This window comes from Atta colombica, unplaced genomic scaffold (assembly GCF_001594045.1).
Source record: "Atta colombica isolate Treedump-2 unplaced genomic scaffold, Acol1.0 scaffold203, whole genome shotgun sequence".
Lineage (NCBI taxonomy): Eukaryota > Metazoa > Arthropoda > Insecta > Hymenoptera > Formicidae > Atta > Atta colombica.
This window is the reverse complement of record NW_017259298.1, coordinates 253289-267969: the sequence shown is the minus strand read 5'-3', so window position 1 is coordinate 267969 and position 14681 is coordinate 253289. Positions and strand designations below refer to the sequence as shown.

At 27.6% G+C, this 14681-nt stretch overlaps 1 protein-coding gene across 1 annotated transcript in view; it reads right to left on the bottom strand.

Annotated features, from left to right (window-relative positions):
• Positions 1–324, bottom strand: part of LOC108687258 (alpha-glucosidase-like) — a 3736-nt gene extending 3412 nt beyond the window's left edge. The window contains exon 1 of the mRNA XM_018192940.1: positions 109–324. Coding sequence (XP_018048429.1) covers positions 109–324 — 216 coding nt within the window. The remainder of the gene's footprint in view (positions 1–108) is intronic.
• Between the last annotated feature and the right edge of the window lie 14357 nt (positions 325–14681).

Sequence of the window (14681 nt, the reverse complement as noted above, 5' to 3'; positions counted from 1 at the left end):
TATAATATAGTAATATAATTATATAAACATGAAATATGTTAATAGAAAGATATCTTTAATATTTTCCTCAAACTTATTTGTATAAATGAAAAGTTGAAATGAACATTATTTTAATTTCTTATTAGTAACAACAATAAATTTGTGTGACCTACCCTTTAGATCACCCTCACCATCGCCATCACTGTCCTGAAATCCTCTGGGCCAGATTTGATAAATTAATGTGGTTTCCCACCATTCTCTATCTGCAAGCTTCTCATTATCCATTCCATTTGTCCAAAGCACGAAGATACTCATTAATGTAACGTAATGTATAAACGCTAACATCGCGTATTAAGTTGAGTAATGTTTCAATTTGTCTAAAATTTCTTATGCCTAAAGCAAAGTGATTATTGTATTTGTTGAATAAAAATTTTTGTTTAACAAAAATTTATTGAAAATTAATCAAAATTAATAAATGAAATAGGCTCAAGTGATTAAATCTAAAACAATAAGTAATGCCGATATGAGTCAACACAGGATGTTCGAGTGTTTAATTTAAACGCAATTTATTAAGAAAGTAAATACATGTATACGTTTCAACGCTCGGTTTGGGTCCTCATCGATACACTTAAGGTCGAGTGTTCCACCTTTTGGTAAATTTTACTTGGGTAAGTAGCAAGATTATCCAATCACATGCCTGGATTGCCAGATTTACCTAACGAGTAAAATTTACCAAAAGGTCGAACAACCGACCCTAAGAGATCTTTGATTATCAGCGCTGTTTAGATCCGGTGTTAAACTGTAAGTCTCATATTATAGCCTTCGAATTCGACGTGCTCATTAGAGCCAAAACAAGTAGAATATTGACATAAATTTAATAATACTAACTCTAATTACTTCGTCTAAATTTTTTTGTTAATACATGAATTAATGGTCAAACTATTAAATGTCGAATTTTTGCCATCAAATTATTCGATTTGCTATACAAAAATTACAATCAAATCTTTATAATTATGTCGGAGAATTATAATTTTGTGGAAAAATAATATCACTTACATGAAGTCAAAGAGTTGTGCGAACCATAACTCTATTATTATTAAATTATCCGATTTAAAACTGTTAAAAACAAATTGTGAGAAATTTAATTTAAATAATATATTAAAACTTTTTTTTTTAATATAATATTAATGTTATATGTCTCAATATATCGCAATATCTATTATTAAAGAAACTCACATCTGAGATAATAAATCTTGTGATTCCTCTGTTAATTGCACTTCTTGGTGATCACAATCAATTTAAATATTTTTCTATATTATAATGTCGTTCTTAACATAGTCCTCTTGTGAATGATGAAAAAAATGACGCGTTAAAATTCTGCAGATAACTATGTTATCAATATCGCTATCCCGATTGAAACTGACTGTTATAATGTAAGGTAGGGACTTAATCACGGGTCAATCAAAAAAGATAATAGTAAGCAAAGTTTCAAAGAAATTAGCACACATTAATCATACAATATAACAAAAAATAAGAAGAAGTATTAAGTATTAATTACAAATTGACGATTGGCAAAGTAATTTGCCAATTATATTAGAATTAGTTCTCTTCTATATTATAATATATAATATTTACATATGATAGCGAATAGGTCAAAGTTATGACGTTATTATTTATATATATAGATTATTATCGAATCGCGCGTGCCAACAAAACGCGACATGAAAAACTCTTTATGATAATAATCTGATTTATTGATAAAATGATACCATATAATTAATATGATCATCCTTGATCACAATCACTTTTTTTATTTATCGCGATTATTTCAAAAGTATGATCAAAATCAAGATATTGATCGTAATTGAACAATTTTTTTTAACAGGTGACTGATCAAGAGGAAAAAAGAAAGAATAAGAATTATAATTCTCATAACGTTCTATTTCGTAATTATTAGGCAATAACATAACAATACATATATACACGTGTATGTATGTCTACTGGCGAGCAGTATGTATGTTCGCGCTTACACGGTATAAAACTCACAACGTGCGTGTCCTGCGCTTGCTGCCAATTGCAGCCGTTAATTAATTGATCATCCTACACCACGTTATGCGTCAATACCTCTAAATTTAGATTGCTTTCTTCCAGCGGCAAGTCTCTCGATTCTTGTTATATCAAGACAAAGTACGCAATTTTGTCAGAAAAATTGTTTTGTAATTAGATCAGATTAGATTAGAGACGACCCGTATCAGTGACTCATTTATACTGATTATAAATTATGGTACTCGTGGTGTAGAACGATAGCTTCGTTTATTTCCCATTATAAAACAGTCCACTATATTAAACTTTTTTAAAAGCAGTTTTACAGTGAAGCGATGTACACACCGCACGTTTTCACTGTTCGTGAAACCACCTTTTAATCTCTTAATTCTAATCTGTAGAACTGTTTTCTAAGGAACACATCGACTATCTCGTACATAATTTATTCTTATCCTTTGATAGATAAAGATCGTCGATGAGATGGACTCCGCAATTGTATACGAAAAGTTTAAAGCATAGTTGGACCAAGTCGATGAACTTTAAGATATTTAACTCTCTCCTGGCACTCTAATGATTACTAGTAAAATACTAGTATCAACAGAATATTCAAAACCAGCATATTTCACCAAGTATTGTGTATAGTGATACAATCCCGTGAGAGAGAGAGAGAGAGAGAGAGAGAGAGAGAGAGAGAGAGAGAGAGAGAGAGAAAGAGGAGGAGAAAGAGGAGAGAGAGAAAGGGATGTGAAGAGAAAGAGGAAAGATGGAATAAGTAATAAACATAGATTAAGATGCTGCCTGATTTATCTCGTGAAGAGAATAAATGTTCCATGAATATTATGTTGTTAATTTTAATAAATATTAATAGAAAATACTAGTTGAATCTTAATAAAAAATAAAAAAAATATAAATGTCAGTATCAAATATTATATAGTATAAAAATTAATAAAGTATTAATAATATTTGTTTATTAATGATAATTTAAATACTAGTATCTTACTAGTAAAGTGATAATAATATTTATAATCGAAATGAAGTAATTCTCAGTAAGTACTAGTATTAATTATATTATTAATATCAATACTATTACAGACTGCACACAGTGAGTACTAGTTTTAATGCGACTAATATTAATGTTCATTATTTGTACCGGAGAGTGCTAGCATTAGTATCGGTGAAATACTAATACTTTAACGACAATAATAAATATTTAGTAATATTTAAAACAAGTTTTATGAAATTGGTCCATTCCGGCTCTAAATCTTTCATATTTTTACTTCTGCCATTTTTATCCCTCCTTCGCAAGGGAGCAATAGTCATAAATACCTTTGTTTGCTAATAATATCGTTTACGTCGTTAGAGACATGTAAAGACAGTAAAGATAGGATGATAGATTGAACAGTAGCATAGAGTATGAGGTATCCTTCATACGATAGTATGGAATATAGATTAGTATAGAATACATACATGCATTATACATGTTATGTGTAATGTGTGTTATGTGATGTGTGCGTGTGCTTGTTTGTATAAGAGAAGGAAAAAGTGAAATCGGAGAAAGAAGGAATAAGGAAGAATATGTAGAAAATCTACATTTTTTTCGGTAAAATGCAGAAATCGTCGTGGATAAACTTGATATTTGAAAAAAACAGTGCGGCCAGCCCCAAAATGACAATATACAAAAGTAAAAGATAAAATTATACAAAATTTCAATTCTTGTAAATTATAAAAACTTATAAAAACATTTTCTTTAATTTCCTTAGTATGTCTTTTTTTAATAAATACCTTATTTTAGGCAATTCTACCCTTCTTTTTCTTTTATTTATATGAAATATTGAAGAAAAGGATGCACTTATGTGAAATGCCTGCTAAAAATGTTTTCAAATTGTTGTTAATTAAATGTATTTTTTTTGTAATATCGCAATTTATAACGTTTAATTAAAAAAATATTATTGGAACATCTTTATTAAAATTTAATTTAATTTTTTTAACTTTTAATGTATTAAAAGGAAATATTGAAAAATACAGAAATTTCGTTGATATTTAATTTAAAAATATGCAAACTTTTATACTCTTAAACAAAAATGATATTTAATAATTCATGTGTAATCACAATCACGCATCAGTTAATCCTTGGTCCGAAAATTTTTCCGGCGATTGTTGGTCTTTTTTAGACAAATGACTAATTAATTGGACCAAAGTGAAAACTAGTTTATGTATTGAAAAACTGTAATAGTGTATAATATAATAAGAAAATTGATAGTTTCAATCAGTCATGTGAAATACTTCACTTAAATCATCGATGTTTTGTTTGCATTTTTACTTTTCATTTTTTTATTAAAATTTTTTGCATTTTTGTTTGATTTAGGCCCGTTTCCACCAACGCAGATTAATTTTAATTTCGGTTCAACTTATTCTTCGTCTTTTTTTAATTTTTAGAAAAAGAGACAAAGAGACAAAAGTTGAACCGAGATTAAAGTTAATCTGCGTTGATGGACGGGCCATATATCTATAATAATATAAACTAATATAAATTTATATAAACTTATATAATAATATAAACTAATTGATAAAATAAACTAAAAAATGTTATTAGTTAATTACTCAAGATTATTTAGTTTGTTTAATTTATTATTATTTAATTTATTTACGTAATACACACATTTATCTTTTTACTTCTTCTCTTTATATTTTCACGCATACCGATTATATTTAATCGATTTATTCAATTATTCTGTTGAAATATCCTGGCGCCCAAAATAATAAATAATCGGTTCAAAAAGATATTGAGAAATATTTTAATATTTCTCTAAAATATATATGACATTTTTTTTTACAAATAAATGTTAAAAGAAACGATATTTAAAAATTTTAATACCTGAAGATTGTATGTAAACATAATACTTTCATTATTGAAATTGTTTAATTGATTTTATATTTATTATTATATAATTATAATTATCTATTTCTCTCTTTCGATTCTTTTTTTCACCATATTGTCTTTCCTTTGTTTTTTCAATGATATTTTGTATAATTTGTAATTTATTCTTTTTTATATAATATAATAACGTCTTTTCTAAAATCATATTTATATAATATATGTATAATAGCAAAAAGTGCAAACAATTTATTTACTTAAACTTCTATTTCAGACTTTGTTTTTGTTGTGTTTTTTGTTGTGTTTCTCTACTGGTCCTTATTATGCGTATCGTATTCAATTTGGATTCCACGAACGCTGATTATATTGATGTATGTAGATATTTTACTAATTAATCTACAAATAAATATATTGGAAAGTAAATTGTTATTGATTTAATTATATCAGTTATTCATAGAAAATCATTTGATCATCCGTTAAATCACCCTCAAAAATAATACATTTTGAATCATTTCGATTTAATCGCACCAGAGATAAAAAATATTTTTACATGGATCGAAATCTAATAACAGTCAGTATAAATAGTTTATAATTCCACATTTATTATGCAATCTGTCACACAAAAATAAATGATATTTTCACATGTAAATTATTTTCGAAATTTTTGTATGATTTGAAATACATTAACATACATTATTATTTATAATCTAAAATCCATTTCAACTGTTAATTTCCATTTGGAAAGATTTCTCTATGTTTTTAATTAAATTTTTTTTAACATATAATAACATAACATCACCATATTATGTGCTATGATTTATGTCACATAATATAATAACATAACGGTGTAATCTTTCAAATCAAAAGATTTTGTCTTTAATTGTATGACTTTCTATACATTCTTGTGTGACAGAATGTAATTCGTAAAATTGGCCATTTAATATCCCGTCACAAAGAATTAATTTTGTACGTGGAGCGAGTGTGAGTGTATATGTTATAATTTTGTGTGTGTAAAACTTATTTATATTTCTAAGTCAATTTTATTTTGGCGGACATACATATCTTAATATACATATAATTATTATATATAAGTTTGTAATATATGTATATAACTTTTATATAGCATATAACTTTTTAAGTAAACAACACGTATCTATCTCTAACAAAACTAGTCTCTAAAGTATTAAAACTAAGAGTATAAAAAACATACAATATGAAACAACCAGCTTCTTAATCAAAGCGGCGAACAGTTGTCTACTGGCCTATATCTACACGGTCATTTTATTCGTTGTTCTCAAAATGCTGGAATTCAATATCCTTGATAAACGGTCGTAATCGGTGCTTATGAATATCGAATACGGGGCTGGCCATGCGTAAATGACAGTCTGTCTTCTATTTTGAATAAGGCATTGGAAATTGATATACAGCCAGGCCTCCGGTTACTTTCTCTATTAATTATTACTTTCCTTCTTACATGTTGCATTGTCAATATTTACATTCACGGATGAACACGCGAAACTACACATATACATAGGCATGATATACTTTTTGCTCTCTACATGGCCATGTAATTAAGTAAATGTAAATAGCGAGAGACCATTTTATTCTTCTCTTTCTAGTCTCTTTCTAAGAGGAAGTAACAATTAATAGAAGATTTGGAAGTAATTAATACGAACGCCCGTCTGTAATTCCATAAAATTCAGATTTATATGGGAAAATGACTCAAACCATATAATTCACTTACTTTATATGTATATGTACATATAAATCCAAAATAACTGAAGGTTTATTTTATTTTTCATACTAATTTAAGTAATTCGCACCGCCTTCGCGAATGTCTTCATTTATTAAAAAAATTTTTTTAGGTGATTATAATATCATTTTTATTTGTAATTAAATTTAAATAACAGAAATATCTTTATATATGTATATCAAAATTGCATGTCTTCTACTATGTATATATTTAATAATAATGCATTTGGTTCCAACGTTATTTATTAAAATTACCGAGATAACGTTTGCACTGTTTCCTTGCTGCAAAAAGTTACAAATGGTTGTTAAGTTGGGACAATTATGAAAATTATCGAAATTGAATTAGAAAATGTCATGAAGAAAATAAATAAACTTTACTATACGAGCAAACCTAATTTATAGTTTGATGTTTAATATTTAATAATTCACAATTGAAAAAAAATTGTTGCTTTATATGTTGCTCCTCTCTAAGTGAGACATAGCTTTAATATTTGTAAAATATTATTATTTATATGTTCAGATTTCTCAAATATGTTGTTATTTATCTCACGAAGAGATCTATTAGATTTCAATCACTATTTCGACAAGGGACAGCGGAAATTCCCCGGATATTCTCAATATGAAATACAAAACGTTCGGGAATTCTTTTTGTGAGACAGTGATTTTAAGCGTGTTGCACGTATACACTTTAGATTTATAATATATATAAAAACGTATAGAATTCATCTCGTCTAACCAGACCTTCACGCGTTATTGTATTGCGCAATATTGTATTGCGTTCGGCTGTTATCAGTCAGCTCAGAAATTTATAGAGGGGAAAAGAATATATTAGAATGCGGATAAGTGTTTAGCAGACTCAATTTTGCGCGCGTTAATATTTAGATCAATGACAATACGTCAAATGTTAAATGTGTATGTGACATTATTCAATAAAAAAAACGTTTAATGTAATTATGTTAAGATTAAAATTATTTTAGAATTTGAAACCGAAAGAAGTTGTTTTAGCTACTTTTTTAAATGAATTTTGGAATAAAAGATTATAAATGTATTAACAAAAACGGGCTTTTACAAGAGGCAAAAATAAAAATAAAATATTTTTAATAATTTAAGAGTTAAATATTAATATATATATATATATAGTTTACACAATGTAAGATTTTATTTATAAATTTTTTTTAAATTATATTTTTCAACTGTAATAATATTATGTTACAGACACTTTATTTCAGAGACACCTCTTCTAAATAATTTTATATGAAAAAAATTTTAATTTGTATATTAAGCAATGCGATGCAAAATATCGTTAAGTATAGACATAATCAAGAAATAATCAGATGGAAACCACTGTAAAATATATTCTTATATTTTGAATGAAGATGTATCTTTGGCAAATATATTTGCCATATAAAAATAGAGGAATTAAATCATTGAGAAATATATTTATTTTATTGTTTTTTGCTAGAAATAAAAGAGTTTGTAAATCTAGTTATGTTTTATTATTTAAAATTAAATTCGTATCATTATAATTTATATTTAAATTGTTCGAACTTTTTAACCTGAAGATAAGTATATATCTAAATTTCTGTTTAAATAAAATAATAAAATTTAACATTGCCAAAAAAGAAGCGTATAAAACCTAATAGTTGCTATAAATTGTTGCTCTTTCCGATAAATATTATTTTTACTCGAATTTTCCTTCGTATCAAAATTGTTTGAACAGTTGAATAAATCGATGCAATTATCAATTCCATCCTCTATAAAAAATTTTAAAGTTTAGATTTGTTTACATGTTTCTACTTCAGACTTTTCAAACACTTTGATCACATCGAATTTTTATGAATCCGTGTCTAAGCATTAAACTAAACTATACAATTGAAGGAACTGTCTTTTATAATAATTCTTCAACTTTAACAATTATGCAATAAAGTTATTAATTTTCATTTATATTTCATTTTATTATACAATTTATTATATGGTTAGAGACAACTGGGAAAAGTAAGAATTCAGAACAGCAAAGCTTCAGCAATGTTTCAGCGCTTTAAATTGTAACATTTTATAGTTAACAGTTCATTCAGATTTATTGCATTCTCGGCGCATTCTGAACCCTTTGATCAGAGTAAATATTTGAAAATAGGGGGATGAAGAAGAGCAGCGGGAAGAGCAGGGGTCGAAATAGATGGGAGAAGAGAGAAGATATTGGATAAATAGAGAGAGATAAATAGAGAGAGAGAGAGTTAAGAAGAGTATGCAGAAAGCTGGAGGAATAGACGGAAATAGAGAGATCGCATATCAAAGTGAATCTTCGTCGACGACGCTCTAACGAACGCTGAGGTACGTGTAGCACTTTTGATTACACTCGATTATTTTCACTTACATTCATCTACCTCCCGGCTTGGCAGCACGAGTGCGATAAAATCAAATTCAAGCGTCAAATAGAAAGTTCACTGTAAAAAGTAAAACGACGATTCTCTCGTCTTTTGATCTGTATCACGTAAAATCATAATCACAGCCATAATTCGCTCAGCATAATTAAGGGAACAAGATAGCATTGGCGGATGCACCGGAGAACATGGCTCTCCTTTGGAGTCTATTTTTTAGAAATATTTATAGCAATATGATTTCATAATATTTTTAATATTCCTGAAGTAGGTGCTTAATCACAATTTTGATATTCCAAAAATATTTTTTATTTTAAAAAACTCTAGATACAAAGAGCACACATTAGATTGCATTATATTATTCCTTTTTTGTGTTAATATAATTTTAAATAAAACGTTTTATGCATTTAAATAATATTTTTTCGATGTAATTAATTTAAATAATAATTTAATATTCTATCTTTCCATCCATATTTCAACGCAAAATAATTTCTTTTGTGATGTGCCAATTCCCTTTAATTCTGGATCCGCTAATGTAAGATGGGGTGATTTATCTCTATCTGGAAATCAATTGTGGAAATATCAGAATTCTTTCAACCTACCCTTAAAGAGATTTAAAGAGACGGACGGTTTTTTTACTGATAATACGCATATATTACGCATTCCGAATATTCTCTTAGTTCATCAGAATCGCATATTTGCGATCAACGAGCTTACTCATAGATTAATATGACTGCCGGTAATCGGAACTTTCTCATTGAACAGCGTTCGATGATCGAGCAGTCGTGCGACGAAGGTTCGTAGACACGCTCGGAATCCCGATTTATTATTTTATCACTTGAACGCTTTGCTAATGAGTGCCTCTGTATATACGTCCTACTGTACGTATAAATATTTATAATACAACTATCGCAAATTGTCGGATTAATAAAATATCTATGTGCCTGTGTGTTACCCTCATTTTCTTTTATAAGCGTTTGTTTTTTTTTTTAAATGGCTTATGTTAGATTTTTTTTTAAGATTAATTCCGAGTTTGGTAAATCTAGAAATAAAAGAAATCAGTTTTCCTCATAAAGAGGTAAAGAATCAGTTAAGCGTACTGAAATAATTTTATATAATTAACTGCGTTGAACTTATTGTAAAATAAGAATTAAATTATCTTTTGTCATTTAATTTTGTTATGATCATTTAACATTAAATTAAGCATATTATCTCTTTCTCTTGCTCATTTCTTTGTTTGCCTTTCTTTCTCTCTTTCAAAATCCTTTTTTGAACTACATTCCATATGTTATATATGTTTATAAGGTTTCAAATGCAATTTTTAGTAAACCTGAAAATCGGCCAGTTTAATTTAATTTTGTTCTGAATGTTTCATTCACATTACATAGAACATTTTAAATAATATCAAAAAGCTTTTTTTTAAATTGATTAATAAATAAATAGTCCAACATAAAATCAATATTATTAGTTTAAGGCAATAATAAAAAATAATAAAAGTAAGGAAGTTCATAATGGAAACGTAAAAGGAGAATCCATCAACAATTTCAGAAAATTTATTAAAACTAAAGTCGCCAAACATTGATTAATATTAATTAGATATAGTAAATAAAATTTTTTAAAACAAAGTTGAAGTCAATTTGTTTAATAACTATGGCGACGTCAACTTAATTATTAAAAATTATTAAATATCTTTTCAAAGAAAGTGAGGATTGATAAAATTTGAAAAAAAAAAATTACATAAAATGATTATTTTTGTATTACAATTATCTACAAAATGAGAAAAATAATTGACAGACTTAACAATTTAAAAAACTGCGGAATTTAACGCCGTTATAATATTTTAACAATTAATAAGAATATCTTTAAAAATACTTCTGATAGATATCGCAATCTATATCGGTTATTTGTCTGAATTTAAATTTCAATCCTGAATTATTCTATAATTATAAGCTTAACGTAAAAAAATTATTTCAAAATCATTCAGTTGTATACTATAAATTTTTTATTAATTAAAAATAATTAAATTATATTAATTTGCGACGACTACATTTAATTTGGTTTAAGTGTTTTTTGTATGTGCAACGTTCGAATATGTAACTTTTGTAATAAATATTATCTCATGCGCCTCAAAGACATTGATATGCCATATAATAATTTATTGTATATTTAAATATTTATTGGAAAATTTTTTGTATGATAACTATATATAAATCATCATATAATAAAAAATTAATTAATTTAATTATTAATGTTAAAATAATTTAATATACGATTGCAGAAAATATTGAGCGAAAATATAATTAATATAAAATTGACTAAACAATTGTTCTAATGGAAGTTTCGCAATATTATAATATCTTCAATTTCATATCTAATTAATTATTTGATGATAATATCAATATATAGACATCGATGTACACGCTAAACATATTAAAATATCAGATCAAACGAGAGCAATTTTCCGAAACATAATCGAAATCTCGTATTAAAAAAACGAAATATAAAAAATGATCTTATAACATTTTCCACAGATTTAGACGTATTCCGCAGGCATGTTGGGTTATGATATCATAATCAAAAGATCATACAACTTATAATTTAAATACAATATAAGTTCTGATATCATATAAATTTTTCATCTGCTTTATATCTTGAAATAAATGGTTAGGTTTCCTTTCCTTTCTGCGTTTAATAAAGTAATCTTGAAAATAAAAAATTGCTAGCAAAGCTAACTTGTAGTTACTTAGTAATAAAAATAAGTCATTTTCTTATGTTGTATCTGTTAAATATAAATAATGGCATTCTCATAGTAAATTAATGTTATTTAAATCCTATACAGCACATAAACAACATAAGCATAACAAATATAATAAATATATAGCGCATTAAATATAATAAATAAAACTTACAGTTTAAATTTTGGAGAATAACACAATGTTTCTTGTAATGTTTATATTGCACCCATAAATACATTTTTGTGTCAATTTATGTGCAATATCTTCTGTACAGCAAGAAAATTCAATATATATATATAATCTTTTATGTGATGTCATAATCCAATATGGTTGGAAAGAGAGAGAGAGAGAGAGAGAGAGAGAGAGAGAGAGAGAGAGAAGAGTGGAAAAGAAAAGGACAGAGGAGGATAAAAAATGAGAGAGAAAGAGAAGATAAGAGAATCCTATCGCGAGCAAATGAGCAGAAGTACGCTTATAATCACTGAATGTTCCGGAAGTAACAATTCGCTCTCTATTTCTTTCTCGATTATTAGCTTTTATTTTATAACGCAGAATTAGATTGTGAGAACTAGGATTGACACTAATCACCATTAGTGCATTCGATCCGATAGGTGCGCTCCTCCAATTGCTCATCTCCGCGCTTTTATAATACTATGAGCAGCAGTCATTAATACGTCCCTTTAAGTTAGATTGATATCCCTCGTAGGAACAAACTGGTGTAGTGAATTTGTACATACTGAATGCTGCGTAGCAGCCCGTAAGCTTTGTTTAGATGTAATGTCCTCACCTTTAAAGTGCGACACGGCATTTCCTAACTTCCATTCTTGTGATCCTCGTCTCAAGATCACAGATAAATTCGTGGTGAATCGTCGGCGGGAGGGTAGGGGAATGGAAACAATTTCTTCCTCTAACACGTTACAAAAGCTGATTATAAAATGCTAAAATACTAATAATATCCAAATCTTGTCAATCTCATGAGGTATTTTCCTATGCTTATGTTCATAGAACATCGCTAAGAATGAACGCCTGTTCAGACGTACCTCGAAATCTCTAATCATATGAGATTCATCGTAACAACGATAAACGTAAAATTATAACGCTGTAGTTGCAAGATTAGTGCTGACTCGTACTCCGAATTCAGTTTGTGATTTTGAAGCGATATATTATTGGGAGTCATTCATTGAAAAAAATGTACTAAATTTTATTATTTGTTTGAATAGTACTATTAAATATTTACTCTAAATGTAAACACATATCTATTTGATACAAAAACCATTTAGTTTAAGTACCATTTTTTTAATTGACTAAATATTCATTTACTAATAAATAAATATTTAGTTAGTGCTATTAAAACAAATATTTATTAAAACTTAGTAATTTTTTCAATATTCCGTTTAAACGGATGTCGGGATAATCTGCCTGATAATAATCCTCATAACTGTTGTATAATTGCGATTGCCTCGCGTTGAGTGCGATCCTCGATCAAAGGCAGTGTGAGCCAATAGTCAATCTCAATCTTGATGAGGATGAGGATATTTCTTTACATTTCTTCTTGAAAAATAACATATCGTGAAGAATCGCACTTCTCCGCCTTAAAACGTGTATCAAACTACAAATTGAAGATTGAAGAATTGCGAATTGGAGCACACTGAAAAAAATTTATTAAATCTTCTTCAAAGAAATATAATCAGAACGAAACGGATTAACATTAAATTCATCTGATTGATCAAATTGTAATCTTCAATTTCAAGTCTCTTTAATCTTCAATGCGTCCGATATGAACTTATTATATATAACTTCAAAATATTTGAATTTTCGTTTAGAAAAAAAATGTCTCGTGGACGAAATTATTTGGACGAAAATTCAAATTTTCTGAAATTAGAATATGCATTGATAAAGGAAAAGGTGACTATTCGCACTGTAATTTTCAAAGGCAAATGTAATTTACATTCGAACGAAGGCCGCGATACAACTCGCGGAGGTAAGATTAATTTAATGTTTTTCGCACTTTCTATAACTACTCTTAATAGTAAATATGTTTCTCCTGGTACTCCATAACGCGATCTTGTTGATGAGACGGTTATCAAAGTCTGCTAATGATTTGTGCTGCTCTGATTGACGACGATCTCAAAATCCCTCTCGAATAGCGTTCATGCAAAATAAATCACGCAAACGAGAAAAACGTCTAAAATTTTATAAACACACACTTAGTCTTACACACACACTTAGTCTTTTATTAAGATGCCTTTCTTGTTACGTCTCTTAGACGTTCGCGTATTATCCAAGTTTCTGAAGAACAAAATCCATAACGAAAAATTTATTTCCTATTTTGCGTAAGAAATTAATAATAATTTAGATCATGGTCCCCCCTTAAAGTCTCTCTTTTTAAAAATATTCATAACAAGTATAGATCTGTAAATCAGCCAATGCGAGCCAATACAATTAGGCGTGTGTGAAATCGTACACTTTATTCTTGAGAAAAATTAACAAACGTTTCAACCCTTCCTCAGTGTAAAAATAAAATCGTATAAATTTAATATAAAAGATGCGATACGAAGCAAATTGAAGTATCTCTCGTTAACATATATTCATAAAATGATAATAATGCTGTCTGTCGTATCTAACAAAATACTCAAATCTAACATTCCAGATTATGTATAATAATGTTAACGATGAGAGATACGTGAGATAAGACATGTTAGCACAAAGACGTTCAAAGGATATGTTCATAACAAGTGTTATATATTTTTTAAATATTTCTGAAATGTTTAATCGCAATTTTGATATTCTAAAAATATTTTTTTAATTAAGAAATCTAGATATAAAAAACATCGGTTATATTATTCTTTTTGTAAATTTATTTTAAGTAAAACTTTTCATAAATTATACTTTTTCAATAATTCAAGTAATAATTTAATA